Source organism: Lates calcarifer, linkage group LG21 (assembly GCF_001640805.2).
Source record: "Lates calcarifer isolate ASB-BC8 linkage group LG21, TLL_Latcal_v3, whole genome shotgun sequence".
In the NCBI taxonomy this organism is placed as follows: Eukaryota; Metazoa; Chordata; class Actinopteri; family Centropomidae; genus Lates; species Lates calcarifer.
The window spans coordinates 11873419-11893191 of NC_066853.1; the positions used below are offsets into that span (position 1 = coordinate 11873419).

Genomic DNA, 19773 nt, shown 5'->3' on the forward strand with positions numbered 1-19773 from the left:
ACAAATTGTGCAGCATTCGCAAGTGTTTTTTAGCCAAAAAATGTAATGTGAGCTCAAAATGAGTGAGGAGAGTGGTAAATACCTTGAGTAGTGTGCTACAGGAAACAAGGAAATGGACTGTTTCTGTTTACAGTTCGCCAGCAGGGGATGTTTGGAGCGCTGCACAGCAATCTCTTGATTGGTTGTAAATCAGATCAGCCTTTGATTTAGTTTCACTTGCAATATTTTAAATAGACAAATGAAATCAATAAATTTATAGAGCACTTTTAAAAACATCAAATGCTGACCAAAAGGCTTTTACACTCAGATATTGAAAAGAAAATAATAAGAAATACATATTTTTATTTTATCAAAGATACATGTAAATATATGCAATGGCCAGAAGACGTAAAGGAGAAACATGTCTAAAATATCAGAATGTAATAATAAGATATTTACATTCTTTCCTGATACCTCTGTGGGGTTTTGTGTTACAATAAACTAATCTTTTTTACCACCAAGAAAGTGTCCACCATTCACCTGTGCAGACTATAGTGGAGAATAACAATGGATTCTATACTGAATTTGTCAAAATATGAACAATTGTTTGCCCAAAAACCATGTCTGTTGTTTAAGAGCAGGCTGAGACTGAAACATTCACTAAAGTTTTTAACCTAACAAAGTGAAAGCAGGGATGTAAAGGGAACCAGTCCACTAAGTACTAATGCAGATGCTAAGTGCTGCTTTTCATGGATTCTTCTCTCTCTGTGCCAGGACCCCCACCTGAACCGATTCTTCCAGCAGTGCCAGAAGAGAGAGCTGGACCTCTCTGTAACTCCTACCTCCAACTTCCTCAACTGCCTGAAGGTCAGAGAAAAGGCGCTATGTATCCCCTCAATTCTCATTTCGTCTTAGTCGAGACAAAAACCAGGACCTTGTCAATCGAACGCTGCTACACGTCTAATCAGTGCAGAATGTCAAACATCATTTTGTTTTCTGCCTCTGTATGATTTACATTATTTTTTAAATTTCTTTCCACCCTTCTCATTCATCAACTCCTACACGACCTCCTCCTCTTCCCCCTCCTACGCTTCTTTTCCACCCTCCTCCAGGGTCTCCTCAGCATGGAGAGAATCCCAGTGATCATCCGATTTCTGCCAGTGCTCTTCAACCAGCTGTTCAAGGTTCTGACTCAGAATGACAACGACGAGGTCACTACTGCCACCACCAGGTAGGAAGTGGTACTACGTGGTGTGTCACAAATGTATCGACAGAAGGGAAGAGATTGGGGCTCAGTTGATTCCATAAAGCACACAGTGGGGAAAGCACACAGTGTTTGAAATCTCTGTTCAAAAGGCATTGCCTCTTTTTATTGCTTGAGGAAGACTTTTGGTGACTTTATTGTGTGGTTAATCCAGTATCATATAAAGAATAAACATAGTTCTGCCATTGAGGACAAACAAAGTCCTGTCCAAAGACAGTGTGCAGGCAGATGTTTTCAGTCTTGGTTTAGGAATGAGGACTGTAATAAATAAAACCCTTTGTTGTTTTTGTCCCGTGTCTGCAGAGTGCTGGTCCACATTGTAGCAAAGTGCCATGAAGAAAACCTGGATCACTATCTTCACTCCTACATCAAGGTATAACAACATAGAAGGCGGTGTGCTTTCAGCCCAGGAAGATCACATAATTATTTTGAAGGTTGTTGTTTTCCATGAAGGAATGGAATCACAGCACAGACAATTTAATTTGTGGAGGCAAGAAAAAAAAAACAGAAAAGGGGGCTTTGTGTGTATTTGTGTGTGTTTGGGCCAGCAGGAGTGCGGTTAGGGCCACGTGCCCAGAACACTGTGCAAACACACACACAAAGAGAGAAAGAGGGAGAGAAGAAGAAGAAGAAGAAAGGGTGATTGAGTAGGAGGCAAACCAGGACATTCAGGCCGCTCAATCAGAAACACAAGACATGTTTGTTTAGAGGGGGAAAAAATCAGTGAGAGAATTAGAGAAGAGAGCAGGAGAAACCACAAGACCTGTTTCATGTTGGCCACAGTGAAGGAAAACTGCAGCGCGTGAAGAGGTAGTGGCAGAGACGAATGGTGGGAGGTAAGGGGAGAGGACTAGCAGAGCTAATGGAAGCAGGGTTGCCATAGTAACAGATTGGCATGATGTTCAGTAGAAGTGCTGCCCAATCTAAACTGCTGAGTGTGTGTGTGTGTGTTCAGTTGGGGGTTGGAGTGTGGTTCAGTTCACTGTAGCATGAAGTGAGTAGTATGCAGTAATATTACTTGAATCAAACCTCATATTTAATTTGGCTTATTTCAGGTTACTGTAGAACTGTTCATATGCTTCATCTTTATCTCTCTACTCTTGCTTTCTGATAATGCCCAAAAATAATAAAATAAAAACATCAATAAAACCTAAAACATCAAAAAAGAAAAGTAAAAATGATAAATAATGATGATTAAAATCCTTACTACATATGCAGCTTTAAGTGACTACCTCTGACTCTTCCCCTGTCGCTGTTTGTAGTATGTGTTCAAATCAGAGGCCCATGGCTTCAGAACAGTCCATGAGGAGCTGGCTAAGGGGATGACCTTTGACCTGAAGAGCAATGAGCAGGCAGCAGTCAGGAATGTCCTGAAGGTTTGTCGTTAACCTGCTCTATGCAACCTCCTTGATCCCTTTACTACTAAATGCACCACTAGATTTCCCTAAATTCTATGTGATAAATGTTGTTGTTTATTCCTGTAACAAGAAGAAAAAACTCCCAGTGGAAATTTCCCCAAACATAATAATGTGTGTCTCTCCTCATTTTCATGCTGTAGCTGATTAGTCAGAAAGATACAGGAACTAGTTTGACCTTGCTTTGACCTCTCCCGCTTTCAGTTCTCCTGGTTCTTCTTTGAGCTGATTGTCAAGTCCATGGCCCAACATTTGGTTGACTCTGACAAGCTAAAGGTGAAGTGACGTCCTCTACTTTTGACTTTTTGAGTCTCTCATTCCTGAAAACATCAAATTTTGAAACCACATATTATTCTTAGTTCAACATAGTTCCTTCGTGTTTGCATAATCTGATCTGGGACACAGTGCATGACTGTCACTTGCTGACCCCGTGTTCCCACAGCTTCCGAGACCCCAGCGTTTTCCCTCATCCTACCTGAGCCGCATGGAGACCCTGGTGGAGACAGTGTCTGAACACATCTTCTGGAAAAACAAAGACTTGGCAGAAGAAACACGCAGCGCCAACTTAGCTGTGGCAGCTTTTGTCAAGGTGGGAAAAATAACATTTAAAATGTTTAGAGCTTGTGTCATGGATTTAAATTACAAGCTTAAAGGAAGGTTTTTGCAAGAGGCAAGGCATTCATTTACAATAGTCACCTAATGATTTCTCCATCTGTGTTAAATTATCTGTCTCACTTTCTTATTAACTGATGCTGAGTCTGATCTCTGATTTGACTGTCTCTGTCACTCTTTGCAGCGTTGCTTTACTCTGATGGACAGAGGCTTCACATTCAAACTGATTAGCAACTACGTAAATATGATCACTGCTACCGACAGCAAGGTAAAACAAAACATACCCTTGAACTTTGTTTTGGGTTCAATAAAGTGTACACGCAATCCGCATTATAAATAATACAACTTTCTGTGTTTGATAGGTTTTGTGCGAGCTGAAATTTGAATTCTTGAGAGAGGTGTGCAACCACGAACACTACATTCCTCTCAGCCTGCCCCTGCCCTCTGCTCGCATCGCAGGTAAGAGTCTGAGTCATGCCCTGCTGAGTGACACCAGCATTAATGTGATAACTCATACATCAAGTAGTTCTCGCTCCCATTTGTCTATTAACACTCTGTCCCTCTACCTCTCTCTCTCTCTCTCTCTCTCTCTCTCTCTCTCTCTGTCATTTTCTCCGGCTGTTTGTCCATGTCAGACCATGCATCCCCAGAGCCACAAAGCACTCATGGTAAATATGTTCACTCATTCCTCTGTAATGTTGTATGTGCAACAGTGTGTGTGCTACAGTAATATGACGATAATGAGATTCATGAAAAATTGGCTTGTCACATCATTTGCTCACTGTAACCAGATTTGTATTTAGAAATGGATTAATTAACTCCCTGATGGAAAGCAAATATTGGCTTGAGCGGTATTTAAATCACATGCAGCTCAGTGAATTTCCATTAAAATGTTATGCTGTCTCCTCAGTATCAGTGCCTGAGTACAACCTGACTGGAGAGTTCTGCAGGAAGCACTTCTTGACCGGCCTGCTGCTTCGGGAGCTGGGGCTGGCGCTCCAGGACGAGCAGGACCTGAGACACCTAGCCTTGGCCACCTTGAAGACTCTGATGGCCAAACACTCTCTGGATGCACGCTATGCCACCAAGGTAGACAGAACATATGTTTAAACAGGACGAAACTAAAAGTCGTGAGCTCACAGTAGAAATTCTTCCAGTGTGACTCATGCAAACACATGCGCATCACGACATGTGATTGCTGGTAGCAGCTGTGAGCACCAGTGAGAGTGTCTTAATGAATGGTGGGAAGAGTCCGGATCAGATGGAGTCAGTAATCTTTCCTCTGTTAAACATCACCAAATACTGCCAACCACAACACAACAGCAGGACTTAGATAGGGTCTAGTTGAGTCTGAGTCAAAACCAGATGTGTGCAGAGGGAAAATAAAATGCAAAACGGGGAAATGTGAGCGTGAATTAATGAAGACCACAACATTTTCTTGGCAGGATACATGAGAAATTATGTAAGTGCATTGAATATGTTTCCACTATGAACTATATAATCCACAGAGATATAGACAATCTGACAAGGCATCTTAAATACAACATTAATAAAGTAGTAATGAACTCTCCAGGGACACATTGTAAATGCAATTTATTTTTTAATACAACTGTTGCCAAAGTAAAGCACATTGAATGGCTGTTTAAAGGCCATTCATACATATTTTGCACCCATATAAAATATATAATTACCAGCTTCCTAAATCAAATAAGGTGTTGTTTTTTTTAACTATTTCAAAATAATGTTGCTTACTATAGAATCTGCACAAATCTTGTTATGAGACTAATCTGATGTCCCTTTAATTGGCTGCTTTTCCAGGAGAAGCAGGCAAGGATTGCATCTCTCTACCTGCCTTTGTATGGCCTGATCCTGGACAACATGCCTCGATTCTTCCTCAGGGACCTCTTCCCCATCTATTTCACTTCTAGTGACCAAGTAAGAGTCAGTATAAAAGATGTATTGCTCTGATCATAGTGGTCTTGGCTCTCATTCTTAATAATTATGGTGACCTACTAAACTGCACATATTTCATGCGTGGTGATTCTACTAACAGAATAAGACTGAGGCTGAATAAAGAATATTTTTTCTTTAAATAAGTCCTCTCCTCTGTCTGGACTTTACTAGGGCTCTCGTGATGACCTTAGTGTTGGAGGGGGAGTGGCTGGAGGGATGATTCCTGTTACTCGCCATGGCAACTCTGTGGATGCCTCCTTTTCCAAAGAAGTACTCAACTCCATCACAGGTACCAGTTAGAAATGTGTGTGTTTGTGTGTGTGAGTGTAGCTAAGTATTGTCTGTATAAAAAGGTGTAAATGAGGACATTATTGTTGACACCCCCATTTCCCAACCCCCGAACCCGCCCCTCTGCTAGCCTTCTCATCCCTGGCAGTTGCCATTGGTAACCAGGCCGACTCTCGGGGTTCTCTGATCAGTGTGGACTCCAACCCCAGCAACAGTGACAGGAACAGTGAGAAGATGGACGGATGTGAGAAGGTGAGAGAAGAAAAGAGTTTTGTTCTTGTTTTGTTTTTTTTTAAAAAGGAGGAGCAAAGAGATCTGTCAAAAGAACGTTAGACACATTTATTGTATATTTTTGATATACAGTAAATACTGTGAATTCTCTTCAGTGTGGGTCATTTATTAAAACTTCTACATTTTATATGGATTTCAGAAGGCACTACTTTATTTCCAACTTAAGAGATCTCCTGGTCCTGGTGGTCTAGGTCATCATCTCATCTCTCTTGTTGGCCTAACAGCCTAAAATACTGCATTAGCTTATAACACACCCATTATTTCTAAGCCCCCCCCCCACAGCTTGCTAAAACTCACAAATTCACATAAATAAATACAGAGGACACGACTCATGACTCTGGCACTAACAATACGTCTGACTGTATTTCTGTCCTCAGTTTGCTCGGCCCCAGTCCCTGATAGGCTACGGTTCTCGTTGTGACAAATTGGACCAAGCAGAGACCCGCAGCCTGCTCATGTGCTTCTTGCACATCATGAAAACTATATCTGAGGGTAAGAAATTACTTACAAATACACTTACAAATGTTCATACTCAGAACTCCCAAGTCCAGTGTAGACCCTTGTCAAAGGGTATTTTGAAAAGCTTTTTTATGCATTATTACAGTAATAGATTGTAGTAATAAATAACCCTCTCCAAATCTGCTGTGCTCTTTGACATGATGTCTTTTGTCCCTTACTTCCAGATGTGCTGGTGTCCTACTGGCATCGAGCCATTCACCAGGAGATCTCAGACTTCTTTAACCTCCTGGAGTAAGTGCTCTTCTTTTTTCATTGCAGAGTATTACCACAGCTCCTGTTAGTTAGACTAGAGATACTGTGCACAAAGAAAAAAAAAATCAACCGTTAGACAGACAAGGGATGGGGACAGGCGAATGAAAAGAAAAGAAAGGGGAATGTAGCCAGAAGGGAACAGATGAAAGTAATGACACAGCAAGAGAGAGAGAGAGAGAGAGAGAGAAGAAAAACAGACTGCAATTCCAATGAGAGCTCCCCATCCACCGAACAGTGCAGTAAATTAACTGTCTGTGTTTCCTGTTTGTGTCAGCATCTAGACTGCAATGGTACAACTCAGTTTGATCACATTCAACCTATTTACTGTGTTCTTAACTTACAAAACACATGAAAACAAGCAAACCGCCACCTGAGATGTTTTTCCATTTCCCTTCTCCTCAGGCTGTGTCTTCAGCACTTCAGGTTCCTCGGGAAGCGTCACATAGCGAGGTAAGTGCATGGACCATGCATTCATTATAATGCTGCAGATTTAGAAACAGCTTATTAACCCAACATACATATCACAGCCAAAGGTTGCAACACCCCCACCCACTGATACATAATTCATATAATCACGCGCTCACATGAATGCACACATGTGCAAATGCAGCCACTCACACAGACACATGTGCAAACACACACAAATAAATGAATCAGGCACAGTCAGGCGGAAATACTAATATGTGTTCTGTATGCGTGTGCACACTCAGGGATGAGCTTCAAGGGGGGATGAGGTAAAGGAGGGAAGAAAGAAAGGGACAGGGGGAGGTGAAACTCCTGGATTTTGCTGTTGAGAGAGAATCACTGCTGGATTTTGTACTGTAGTAGTTGGCAAGCTTAGGATGGGGGTTGTTATCGTGTGTGTGTGTGTGTGTGTGTGTGTGTGTGTGAGAGAGAGAGAGAGAGAGAGAGAGAGTGCTCTTACTGGAGCTGAGCCATTGGCACTGCTAGACTCCTCCATCTTCTGGTTCCTCCCAGCTAATTAAATTAGCCCTCTTTTTCCTTTCAGCAGTAAGATGCTGAGATGTAAGCCAACAAAAGGCTGGGAGAGCACACTGCTTTACTGTATGGAGGCATTAGCAGAATAAAGATAGCTGGAAGCCTAGCTAGCGCTCTCAGACGTAGCTGAGCCTGTCTGGGACTGCTAGCTACTTAACATTCGTCTGTAATACCAGGCCGTGGGGGACTCACAGTTTTACGCCTATGTCTGTCTCAGTGTCTCTCTCTGTTGGCTCTTTGATGCCTGGCTGAGTCAGTGTGGGCACCCACTGAAGCTCGGGAGTGATGAATTACTCTAAGAGTGTGCAGCCAGCAAGCTAGGGAGACAGTCAGACAACAATTAAAGCCCCATGGTTGGTTTCAAATCCTAAATATATCTCTGTAGTATTGAATATTCATGATTAATGCAACAATAAACGTTGAACTTTTTCTGTTTAGGTGTTATTATTTATTACGAGGATCGAAAACTGCTAACCTGCTTCATTAGGAATGTTGGGATGTTGTTTGATCAAATTTGACTGACAGTAGCCTAGCAACATGAGCAAAAAGTATCACAACTGTAATCAGATTCAGTCAGCTATTGCTAAATCATGATTGACCCGCCCACTTCAAACAGGCAAGAAGAGAACAGACAAAAAGAAGTACAGAAATCTGCAATGTAAAAAATCTAAATTGTTTTCAGGACCTTAAAGTTACAGACATTCCTTGAACATATTCTGTTTCTGTCCATGATGGAGCAGGGAGCCTCACTTCCTTAACTTGATATGCTATAGTTAAAGAAGCCATAGTGTAGACTTAAGCAAAGATACCTACACATACACACTCTCACACATGCACAATATACACTACATGACACAAACAGTTAACAATTAATTCCAATGTTTCCTCCATGTTCGTCCTTGCTGTTGTAGTCCTCACCTCAGTGCACACCTCATGCCCTCCCTCTCTGTGCATGCCACTGCCGCTGCCGCTGCTGCTGTTAATGGATTGTCAGTGTGACTGCGCATGTATTGATGTTGTGTTGCATCAAGTAACCCCCTCTGTATTGACATCGGTGTTAAATAAAGAGGAAATTTATGTCGGTGCTGTACATTAGTTTTGTTTGCTTTTTACACCCTTTAACACATTTGCCTCATTGATGTTGCATGTCGACCCTGTAACCCTCTGCCTCCGCGCCCCCCGCCTCTCAACTGGCTGGACTCCACCTGCTGCTTGGCTTGATTGAGTTTCCTTAATAGGCTCCGAGGCTGGTGTGTTGATTGGCTTACACGGTAGCTGTGTCTTCTTTCCTTTGGCTGGCTATGGCACCGTTTGCTTTGTGTAGATTGGCAGTCGTTTCCGACCGAGCTTCATTTAAGCATCATGAGAAGCTGACATGCTGAACATCTGTTTGTTGAAATCCATTTACTGAGCTGATTTGTGCTGCAGCTTAACCGACATTCAGCTTCACCACATCCATACATCTTAATTCCCATGCTGTTTTACATTAACAGTGACCTCAAGCCTCTGCTCTCCACTAACACTCTACCAAGAGTCAGTATAACATTTACACAATATTACACTAATGGCAAACTAAAATCATTGACTCTGCTACGCCACTAACCTTTCCATCTGGCTGACCTCCCTCTCTATATGAGCTGTATGATCTTTTTTTTCTAACACTTACCGCTCTCATCACACCAAGGTCAAATTGGAGATCCTTTATGCTCTCAGTATTTCATTTAGCCTGACTGGAATACATTGTGACCCAGTTCCTAAAAAATATGCAACAAGGTCACAAAAGTGCAAAAGTAGTGCTGTTTTTAAATGTGGTTTTTAGATTTAGACAGTAGCTTTCAGGCACGGTGAAGCAACTATTAGCATGCCTCTCACAGTTAGTGTAGCTGAATAATGATGATATTGGTAAACACTAATGATCTTAACTAATGTTAACTAATGTTAGCTTTGATGTGATTGGCTCATGAACAGGAAGCTAGCAGCGGCAGTAAAGCTGGCCCAGTCCACCCAGGCCAATGGCACCCTGAAAGGCTCTAACCACCCCTCCCAGTCCTCTCAACCCTCAAGCCTCTTCCCACAATGGTAATCACCCTCCACCAGGAAAACAAACCACACCTCAGCCGTGATGACACAGTTTAACATGTGTGATACGAGTCTATGTTATGACTGTTCTAATGATGTCTGGCGATTGGCTCAAAATGTATATAGTTTCTTTAATAGCAACAACCTCCAGACTTTTGAAACATATGTACAACAACAATGTGAACACTTGGCTTTAGATAAATACATTATTGTCCTGTGTGTATTCATCATTTATGTGACCACTGTGTTTCCATGTTGTAAAATGTAACTGTGTTCTCAGCATGCCCCTCCTCACACCTGCAGTGTTTTGTGTGATTTGCCCTGTCTTTGTCTTTGTATTCCCATGTGTTAATAGACTCCCCATAACAGCAAGTCCTTGGGACATGGATGCAGTTTCTGTTTACCTGCCTACTATATTTACAAAAGTTCTATATCTGGTTAGGTGACAAATCAAAACAAGCGTTAGATAAAACGTATGAGCACTGTGATTGATACTAGCTGCTGATTCCTGCTGCTGTCTTCAGGATGGCATCATCTGGAGGGGAAGGTCACCGGCATGCTCGCTCTCAAACCATGCCCATCATCAGGGGCAAGAATGCCCTCACAAATCCCAAGCTCTTGCAGATGATGGAGACAGGTAACACACACACACACACACCTCAAGGGGCTGTACAATCTGTACAGCATATGACACTCTCTGTGCATAGATTGTTTGATTGATTACTGAGATGGATTTGAGTTTCTCATATCTGAATCTCTTTTCCAGATGGGAGTATTCAGGATGGGGACACCCTGAGTCCCACTGACATTGAAGCAAACTTGTCCACTGAGGTGTCCCTCACTGTGTTGGACGTACTGGAGCTCTTTGTTCTTCATCACAAGGTGTGTTGTTCTTTCATAGCCTACAACCCGAAGCTACATTTCACACACTAACTGCATTTATCATCAGTTTTCTTTTGTTAAGGACAATCTATTTTTACTCATGTTCTGTGCCACATAGCATTTATTGTGTACTTCTGATACGTGTTCTGGACATATCTGAGCTGTGAACTCAATTTTTGTATTTGTCAATTACAGTAAATGCAAACATGTCCATTTAAATGTATAGCTTTATATTCTGGCTTTGATATACAAGGATGAACAGGTGTTTAAAGTTTAAAAACATATTTTTAATGATACAGACACAACAAAATATCATCACCATTGTCATTCAATTGCTCAAAACAAACACAAACCTTTTTGTCAAAACAGGCCATAGAGTGAAATACACCATAAATCCCGCACACAGTTCATGTACAATCTAACCTGAAGTCAGTGACACTTTACTGCCACCTGGTGGCTGGAAGAATCTCTGTTTTTAAAAACTGTACTCCAAAGTATGAAGTCTTTGCATGACACCTTTCAATATAAAAAGAAGGTTGCATGCTGAAACTGAAATGTTCTTTTTTCTTACATTCATCCACACAGAAGCAGCTGTTGCTGGATGATGGACAGAATGCACTGATGAAGAAGGTGCTGGACACCTACTTGCTCTTCTTTCAGATCAACCAATCAACCGCCACTCTACGGCATGTCTTTGCTGCACTCAGGCTCTTTGTACAAAAGGTCCAGCAAGCTTTGTGTTAACATATAACATCTAAATGAAGTTTCCAGTCAGTTTCCAGTTTTTTTTCTTACATGTGGTTTCATCTCCATCTCTTTCTCTAGTTCCCCAGTGCATTCTTCCAGGGTAAGGCAGACCTGTGTGGCTGTCTGTGCCACGAGATCCTCAAGTGCTGTAACCATCGATCCAGCTCCACCCAGACGGAGGCAGCTGCTCTGCTGTATTTCTTCATGAGAAAAAATTTTGAGTTTACCAAGGGAAAGTCTATTGTCCGCTCACATTTGCAGGTCAGTGAAAACAAGTTTTTGTTTTGTGAATTGCATTTTCAGCGTGACATTGTCCTTACCCCAAGCTCCTCTTTCCACTTCAGGTTATCAAGGCAGTGAGCCAGTTGATAGCAGATGCTGGCATTGGAGGTTCGAGATTTCAACAGTCCCTGGCTATCATCAATAACTTTGCCAATGGAGATGCTCCACTCAAGGTATAGAAAGTTTTATTGATATATTACAGCTTTCTTATCAATAATAGCAATGGCAAGTATACCGTATGGAGGTATTTCATTCCACTGTTGTATTGAAATAATGAATGTTCATAACATATTTTCTGCAGAACACTCCATTCCCAGCTGAGGTGAAGGACCTGACCAAGCGGATCAGGACGGTTCTGATGGCCACAGCTCAAATGAAGGAGCATGAGAAGGATCCAGAGATGCTGGTGGATCTTCAGTACAGTCTGGCCAACTCCTACGCCAGTACGCCTGAGCTTCGACGCACTTGGCTGGAGAGCATGGCCAAGGTCCACGTCCGCAATGGCGATCTCTCAGAGGTTATAAAATGTTCTACTTTTTAGAGAGCCCTCAATTCAGAAGCCACACAAATGGCTTTAAGAATGAGATAGCCTGTTCACTGAAGTTTATGGTCATGTGTCTGTCTCTCCCTCAGGCTGCCATGTGCTACATCCACATCTCAGCCCTGATTGCTGAATCACTGAAGAGGAGAGGTTAGTCCATGAACGCTGCGGCTTTCACTTTACAAGCTTCTTGCAGCATGGTTTGTGTGTGTATGCACATATACCTGCACATACGCAGGGCTATGAAACTCTTAGTGTGTGCATCTTTGCAGACATGGTAACGTCTAACCAGAAAGTCCAATCGCAGCATTCTTTTGTGAATCATCAAACCTTTCTTTCTCTCTGCTAACATGGTCATTCAAACTTTCATGCATCAGTCATTCATATCATAGTGTGGGTTGATGTGTATGACTGGAAGTAAGCACACTGGTGACTTGAGTGTGTCTTTTTATTGTGGAGAGAAATTAGAGATCCAACTGGTAGTATAGATCTGTCTTTGCAGCCAAATGCCATTCCCATTCATGTCTTCCAGTAGAAATATATATATAGCTAGTATACATATTTTGCTGTGCTGTATGTTTTCCTATCCACCAATCTGTTTGTTCTTCTGCATGCGTGTGTCCTCATTTAGGCTACAGCATGTCTCTCTTTTGCTGTATGTGTCCGCATGTGCTTCACGCTCTGAACCAGTAGTATGCAGTAGCTAGCGGCTAGCATAGTGTGCCAGCAGCTCGGCTGATTTTGTGAGCCTTGTCCTTGAGCATTAAGAGGCAAAAGCAAGTGGACGTAAACTTTGTAAACCTCCTCCTCCCCTCCTACCAAACAGGCTACTGGAGAGCTGACAAGGCCAGGATGTCCAGTGTGTCCCCTGAAGAAAGTCCTGTCTTTAACTGTAGCTCCTTACTAACTACCTCCCGAGATCAAGACAGTGAGTGTGCGCGCCTTGGGGCTGTTGGGTGGAGGGGTTGGGAGTTCAGAACATATGGATGGAGAGACAAGGGACTGTAGAAGAGAGAGGGTGTGCATTGATATTTGTTTAAACCTCTTGCAATTTGGGTAGAAGGTGTTGATATTTAGAGGTGGACATGGTTTGGACTGAAGGGAAATCAGGATGTCTGTTGCCAAATCCTCAAATCTTAACCATTTTTCTACACTGTGTATTACACTGTGTAGTTAAATGTTTTCAGGACCACTGTTCTTGTCTTAATAATTTGTGTCAAGTTAGCACATTTTACTGCCACTGTTTGACCTTCACTGTTCACTCAAGTCTCACTGGATAAAATGTTCAGTGTCACTGGGATTTGATATAAGGCACAGTCACTTGATGTTTTTAATTTGGTATGAGTCTGCAAAAATGAAATGCTTGACTGTAAAAAAAAATGGTATAAACATATTGTATGTAAAGGTGCTATATGTATGTTTCTGCTATTGCTACATTGCTAATGTTAGCATTAACAGCTGTTTACTTACCAAGAGCTTCAGTGACTCACTATCATAAAGCAGTATTATGAGACAGGATGGGCTAGGGTTAACTTGTTAGCATGCTAACTTCAATTGAAGAAAATAAGTGAAAGAAACAGAAGCAAACCGAGAGTTAACACTGGTGTTGCTTTTCACCACTGGAGACAGTTTTTGGTGTGAAAAGGAATTAGATTTGATCCTGAACTCACAACAACTGGTAAGTAAAGAGCTGTTAATGCTAACATTGGCTATGTAGCAATTGCAAAATTTCACATACAGCACCTTTAAATACAAGGCTGTACATGTGTGTTGGATGCATTTTTATGCATTTGTGTGTTTTATAAGCTGAGCATAACACCAGCAGTAATGTGTGACCTTTAAGGGAAGTGTACAGGTATATATTTTGAATTACCTGCACTGATTTCACTTTTAACTTGTTTGAAACCCCAGCATCATTCTCTATGGGCTGGGCAGCATTTATGTGCATTAGCCCTAATGTCAAGGAGGAAGGTGCCATGAAGGAGGACACTGGTACTCAAGACACACCTTATACTGAGGTGAGTGTTCATCTTTAATCCTGAATAAAAACCTTTAACTTTAAACCTTAAAGTTTTTGCTCTAATGTAGCTTATTATGATCATAATCGTTTGAGAGGGTGGTGTTATGTGCTAGTGCCACAGCAGTAATTGAGATCGCTTGCTCTCTAATCTCCTTCCTGATCTCGCTGTACTGTGTAGGACACCCTGGTAGAGCAGCTGGAGCTGTGTGTGGACTACCTGTGGAAATCAGAGAGATATGAGCTCATTGCCGACATCAACAAACCTGTCATTGCTGTCTTTGAAAAGAGAAGGGATTTCAAGGTAACTGTTAACCCTTCCACTCTTTGTATTTGTGTGCGTGTATGTGTATATTGAGCTGGGTTTAACCTCAGGTGTGTGTTTGTGTGTGCCTACAGAGGCTGTCAGAGCTGTACTATGACATCCATCGCTCCTACCTGAAGGTGACTGAGGTGGTGAACTCAGAGAAGCGGCTCTTCGGTCGCTACTACCGTGTAGCTTTCTATGGGCAGGTGAGGAACAGTTATTGCAGACAATACAAAGTTACATGGAGCCATCTACACTTATAAAAATATGCTTTTGTCACCGCAGTTTCTGCATAGAGCAAAGTATGTCCTGATTCATCTTTGAATCCCTGGATTTATCTGTGAAGGAGGTGGTTCGGAGATTGGTTTTTAAGAATCTGGATCCTTGACATAGCTCCCTGTTTGTTAATGAGGGGAGAATATTTCTATGCAGGGAGTTGACAGCTCTGAAATGAAGAAAGGACTTCAAAAGCTGATAATGAAAATATGAAATCTTCTCACTATGAAAAAAGGAGGAGAAAGATACAGCGTTTTGTCAATGAGGCATGGACATGGAAAGATTAAGAGACCAGATTTTTTTTCTTTTTGACTGAGCCAGCATCTTTAATTTCTCTGTCTGCTCTTTTCTTCCTTTTTTATTATGTTATGTCAAGATTGCGGTAAGTTTTGTATGTCTTTGATTTTTCCATTTTCCTCAGTGCTAACCACTTTTACCTCTTTTCTCCCTCTTCCACTATTAACATCTGCTGCTCTTACCCTTTGAAAGGCTTGTGTCCAGCTTGCTGTGGTCCATTTTACTTTCCATAATCTCCAGTGATGAAGTTGTTTCCTCCCTAAACATTGAGAAGAACTGGTGTCAAACAGCCACAGTGAACAGGAAGATGCTGTTTAATAAACCTCATTCACCTTTGACATTTGACTCCAGTGCTGCTTTGAAAATGACCTCTGAACTCTCCCATCCACAACTGACACCTTGTTAGTGCTGAGCCGTTCTAACAAAGTGACAAATGTGTTATTGCCTGTGCGCTCACGATCAGTGACTCGAGAAACCACTAGGGGGCAACATAAAATCAGACTGACATCTATATGCAGCGTGTTGTGACTGCAAAAGATAAAACATAAGATAAATATTAAAACTGCATCACACAAACACCCACTCATACGTGTCATAGGCTTATTACTAATTAGCGTGTGCTTGTGTGTCCTTGCAGGGTTTCTTTGAGGAGGAAGAGAGCAAAGAGTTCATCTACAAAGAGCCGAAGCTGACAGGGCTGTCAGAAATCTCCCAGAGATTACTCAAACTCTACTCTGACAAGTTTGGAGCCGATAATGTCAAGATGATCCAGGACTCCAATAAGGTAATGCAAGTTGGCCTATTTATTATTACTATTTATTTTTCTATTATTTTGATTTGCCTGGCTGTTATTATTGCCAATTCCTTGGTGAATCACTAGTTCAAAAATATTCACTGTTGCTTTCTGAACATTCTTTAAAAACAGGTAAATCCTAAAGACTTGGACCCCAAGTTTGCCTACATTCAGGTGACCTATGTGGTGCCCTACTTTGACGAGAAAGAGCAACAGGACAAGAGGACAGATTTTGAGAGGCATCACAACATCAACCGATTTGTGTTTGAAACGCCGTTCACTCTGTCAGGGAAGAAACATGGAGACGTGGAGGAGCAGTGCAAGAGACGCACCATATTGACCAGTGGGTATTTGTTTACTTATTCGTGGACCTTGGCCTGGTCACTGGTTTACTTTGTTTACTTTGTTTTACTTGTTTGTTTGTACAGTTTCCACCCATTTAGCAGTTTATTTTCTTCTCCTCAGCGAGTTCTAGCTTCCCCTACCTAAAGAAGCGCATCCAGGTGGTGGAGCAGCAGAGCACTGAAATGAACCCAATAGAAGTAGCCATAGATGAGATGTCACGTAAAGTCTCAGAGCTCAACCAGCTCTGCAACATGGAGGAGGTGGACATGATCCGGCTGCAGCTGAAACTGCAGGGCAGTGTCAGCGTCAAGGTAAGGATTCCTCAAAGATACAGATACGGATATTTGAATTGAGTCGCTTTGTTTTGTCTCACCTGATCTTTCCCTTCCAGGTCAATGCAGGGCCTATGGCTTATGCCAGGGCATTTTTAGAGGAGAAGAATGCAAAGAAATATCCAGACAACCAGGTCAAACTGCTTAAGGAGATCTTCAGGTAGGACAGCAGTACAAAGTGTTGTGGTTTTTATTCCTGGCATTGGACGCTATAAATATACTACAGATCATTAAAGGTCAGGTTCATTGTCATGATTTGCAGCATTCATAACATGTATGATACAATAAGACAAATTTGATTTGCTCCCTGCAGGCAGTTTGCAGAAGCCTGTGGTCAGGCTTTGGATGTGAATGAGCGTCTGATCAAGGAGGACCAGCTGGAGTACCAGGAGGAGATGAGAGCTCACTACAGGGACATGCTGACTGAGCTTTCTGGCATCATGAATGAACAGGTCTCACTATGCAATGACCAATGAGCATCCAGACTTATTTTATTGCCACACTGTGGCCAGTTCAGTTGCATGGCATAACGAGCACCATCTTTTCCTACGCTTTATTTTATGAGTCATTTTGTATTTTAAGGGGTTTCATCAGGTTTCTGTCATGATTTCATAGTTTTCTCGACTTCCTACTTTTCTTCTCTCATTGCAGCTTCAAAAAAGTGTTCTTGCATCCAGTGCCACCTCTCTCTCTAACAGTTCTCTGTCCACTCTCTCTAAGACTGGTATGTCATGTCATCAAATTCCTACTTGAAAGGCATCTTGTCACGTTGCTACTTGCTTACCCTGCTTTATCCTTCCACCCACATCCCAGCCTATCCCCATCTGTCCAAGAGCCAAACTGCTATTCTTGCCTCCTTTTTGAATCTTCCTGTTCCAATGCAAGCTTTTTATTGTTGCTCCTGTCTAGATTCCTCACACAAGACAACCAGGAACGGAACGGCACAGCGCCTACTGAATGGCCAATAGACTGACAAGAAATTCTTTGTGCGAGGAAGGGTGTGTTTTTTTTCCCCCCATCAATGGCTTTGGAGTGCCAATTTAAGCCTCAAAGTGGCTCATTTGCTTATTTCTGACCATAATTGTTTTCCTGCTGCAGGGAGCAGCGGGCTAGTGGAACTGTGACTGATGGCGAGTGTAGAGAAAACAAGGGAAGAAGTGTGTAGACTGTGGTCGTGGTAGTCTGTAGTCCTGTGGTTGAACGTTGACTATCTACAGTAGAGGCCAGGCTGCTGGACTGTTAGCTACCGTATGTTTTGGTTTTAGAGACTCGATCCACGTGTCGTTTGGATTCCCCTGCCCTGCCAACTGATTCATCAGCTTACATACTGACAGACACACCCACAGACAAGTACATGCAGTGCATATGTTCACACACACATGCACACAAACACACAACATGCGCCTTCTCTCCACAACCCTGTCCCTTTAGAGAACAGTGACCTTACTGAGCTTGGGGTGCGTTCAGCTGTTTATGTAACATATAGCTCTCTGGTGCATTTTAATGACAGTTTTTACATTTTTTTTTCCTGTGGAATAGTATTGTACTTCAAACTATCTAAAGGTGTCTTGCAAGACGATTAATGTGAAAAACAAAACCATTTGAATACAGGTCTTCATTAACCGAGAATATGAGGAGTTGAACGCACCTCCAGCTCCTGTTTGAATGTAGAGCAGCTCCACATTGCTACTTTGTATCCTTGCTAACATTCTGGAAAATATCAGCTTGCCAATTTTCAAATGGAAAAAAAAAATATGTTTTGTAACATTTTTATGATTGAAATTGCATTGTTACTGTTATTATTTCCTGTACTGTTTTGAATTGTAAATAAGAAATATTAATATTTAAAAATGTTTGAAATGTTTCTTTTTATAAAATATACCATATATAAATATTTGTTTAGCTGAAAAAAAAGAACAAAAACTAAAGTTTTATGTATAACATTTAAATAAAATTTTGTCGAATTATGTCGAAAATATTTCAGTAATTTTCCTCAGCATTTCTGCACCCACTGTCCCGATGTCAGTGTTGCTTAAATCATCTGCCTTGTATTCTTTCACAGGATGTTGCTCCTTACCTTCAGATTGCTCCTCCTCTCACTACAGTACGTGTCCCTCAGTATGTTAATTGCATTAGCCCAGGTTTGCAATCATCCTGAATGGTGTAAAATAGCTTTCTGAAATGAAACTGTGTCTTGGCTGCAGCTGTGCACAGCAGCTCCTCATATCCTGTCCATTGACAGCAGCTAATTATAGATAATTGTGAGATCCCTCACCTGCACAATGGATAGAAATGTATAATGAGCAGACCCAGCTTCGAACAAAGAAGTAAATCACTTCCTGCCGCGGTCCATCATGCAGAGGATAATGGACAACAGCTCCATAAATCCATTATCTCCTAATATCAACTTTAATTTTAATACATACAGTAATAGGCTTTAACAGTGAGACAACAGCACATCATATGTCACTGGAGAAACTTAATAAATGCAGTGGTAATACCTAGCTTTAAAAAGGGCAGTGCACAAGATGAGAAGGCTCCAGTCCATCAAAGCAAACAGATAAAAGAGGTCAGGGTTGTTTTTGACCAGGAGAAGGGCATTTGGCTTTAGGTCAACCTGGCGCGTCATCTCCCTCCACCATCAATGTCACAGTGCTGCTATGTATATACCTTGAAATTTGAACATTACTTCACTGTTGTAGTGCCTTATAGACATTTTATAAAGTTGTGGATGGCAAAAATGTTTTTCTTTGTATATTAAATGTGCTGTACAGTAGATACATGCACAACAGTGAGAGTTTACTGGCAGAATTACTGTTTCTGTACAGTAATCCTGTCTGATATAGATGGACAGACTCCAAAAGCAACAGTCCTTTGTTTTGGATCATTGATTTCTTTTTCAGTCTCAGAAGGGTCAGAACAAAGTCAGTTGCCAAACGATTCACAGTCTGAGTAGTTTGTATAGATCTGATGGAGCCCAGAGGCTCTCACCGCCATCACTGCTGTGTGTCTGTCTGTTGTTCTGTCTCTCTGTTTCAGACAATCTCTGCTGTTTTTACCCTGGAGCTCTGTTTTCCTCTGTGCTTTGCATCCTCATTGTGGACTCTATATTTCACTGCAACCACAACTGACACCCCAAAACAGACTATTGTGCTAGTGTTTTGGTAGTTAGGGTGCCATTTGGAAATGGAATTAGGAAAGAGAATGACTTTGTTTTAATTGACAACAGGGAGACAATTGGAATCATTCGTGCTTGTTTTTCATTCACTTAATTAACTGTTCTGCTGAATGTTTTGTTTTTTT

General features: G+C 41.7%; 1 protein-coding gene across 7 annotated transcripts in view; it reads left to right on the forward strand.

Annotated features, from left to right (window-relative positions):
• dock10 (dedicator of cytokinesis 10) overlaps positions 1-18448 on the forward strand; it is a 60434-nt gene extending 41986 nt beyond the window's left edge. For 3 of the 7 annotated variants that reach the window (XM_051078951.1, XM_018693954.2, XM_018693959.2), the window contains exons 23-56: positions 754-846; positions 1092-1210; positions 1547-1616; positions 2506-2619; positions 2863-2934; positions 3101-3247; positions 3455-3538; positions 3633-3729; positions 3906-3938; positions 4181-4359; positions 5089-5205; positions 5395-5512; positions 5642-5763; positions 6180-6294; positions 6486-6552; positions 6976-7023; positions 9541-9651; positions 10176-10288; positions 10418-10533; positions 11119-11256; positions 11359-11541; positions 11625-11735; positions 11864-12079; positions 12196-12253; positions 12930-13031; positions 14015-14121; positions 14302-14424; positions 14520-14633; positions 15638-15784; positions 15926-16136; positions 16259-16449; positions 16530-16630; positions 16784-16922; positions 17380-18448. In XM_051078951.1, the coding sequence (XP_050934908.1) occupies positions 754-846; positions 1092-1210; positions 1547-1616; positions 2506-2619; positions 2863-2934; positions 3101-3247; positions 3455-3538; positions 3633-3729; positions 3906-3938; positions 4181-4359; positions 5089-5205; positions 5395-5512; positions 5642-5763; positions 6180-6294; positions 6486-6552; positions 6976-7023; positions 9541-9651; positions 10176-10288; positions 10418-10533; positions 11119-11256; positions 11359-11541; positions 11625-11735; positions 11864-12079; positions 12196-12253; positions 12930-13031; positions 14015-14121; positions 14302-14424; positions 14520-14633; positions 15638-15784; positions 15926-16136; positions 16259-16449; positions 16530-16630; positions 16784-16922; positions 17380-17427 (3924 nt within the window). In that variant the 3' untranslated portion in view covers positions 17428-18448. Of the gene's footprint in view, positions 1-753; positions 847-1091; positions 1211-1546; positions 1617-2505; positions 2620-2862; positions 2935-3100; positions 3248-3454; positions 3539-3632; positions 3730-3905; positions 3939-4180; positions 4360-5088; positions 5206-5394; positions 5513-5641; positions 5764-6179; positions 6295-6485; positions 6553-6975; positions 7024-9540; positions 9652-10175; positions 10289-10417; positions 10534-11118; positions 11257-11358; positions 11542-11624; positions 11736-11863; positions 12080-12195; positions 12254-12929; positions 13032-14014; positions 14122-14301; positions 14425-14519; positions 14634-15637; positions 15785-15925; positions 16137-16258; positions 16450-16529; positions 16631-16783; positions 17195-17379 lie in introns of all 7 variants that reach the window. The other 4 variants (XR_007815361.1, XM_051078949.1, XR_007815360.1 and 1 more) reach the window with 4 other exon arrangements.
• The last annotated feature ends 1325 nt before the right edge of the window (positions 18449-19773 follow it).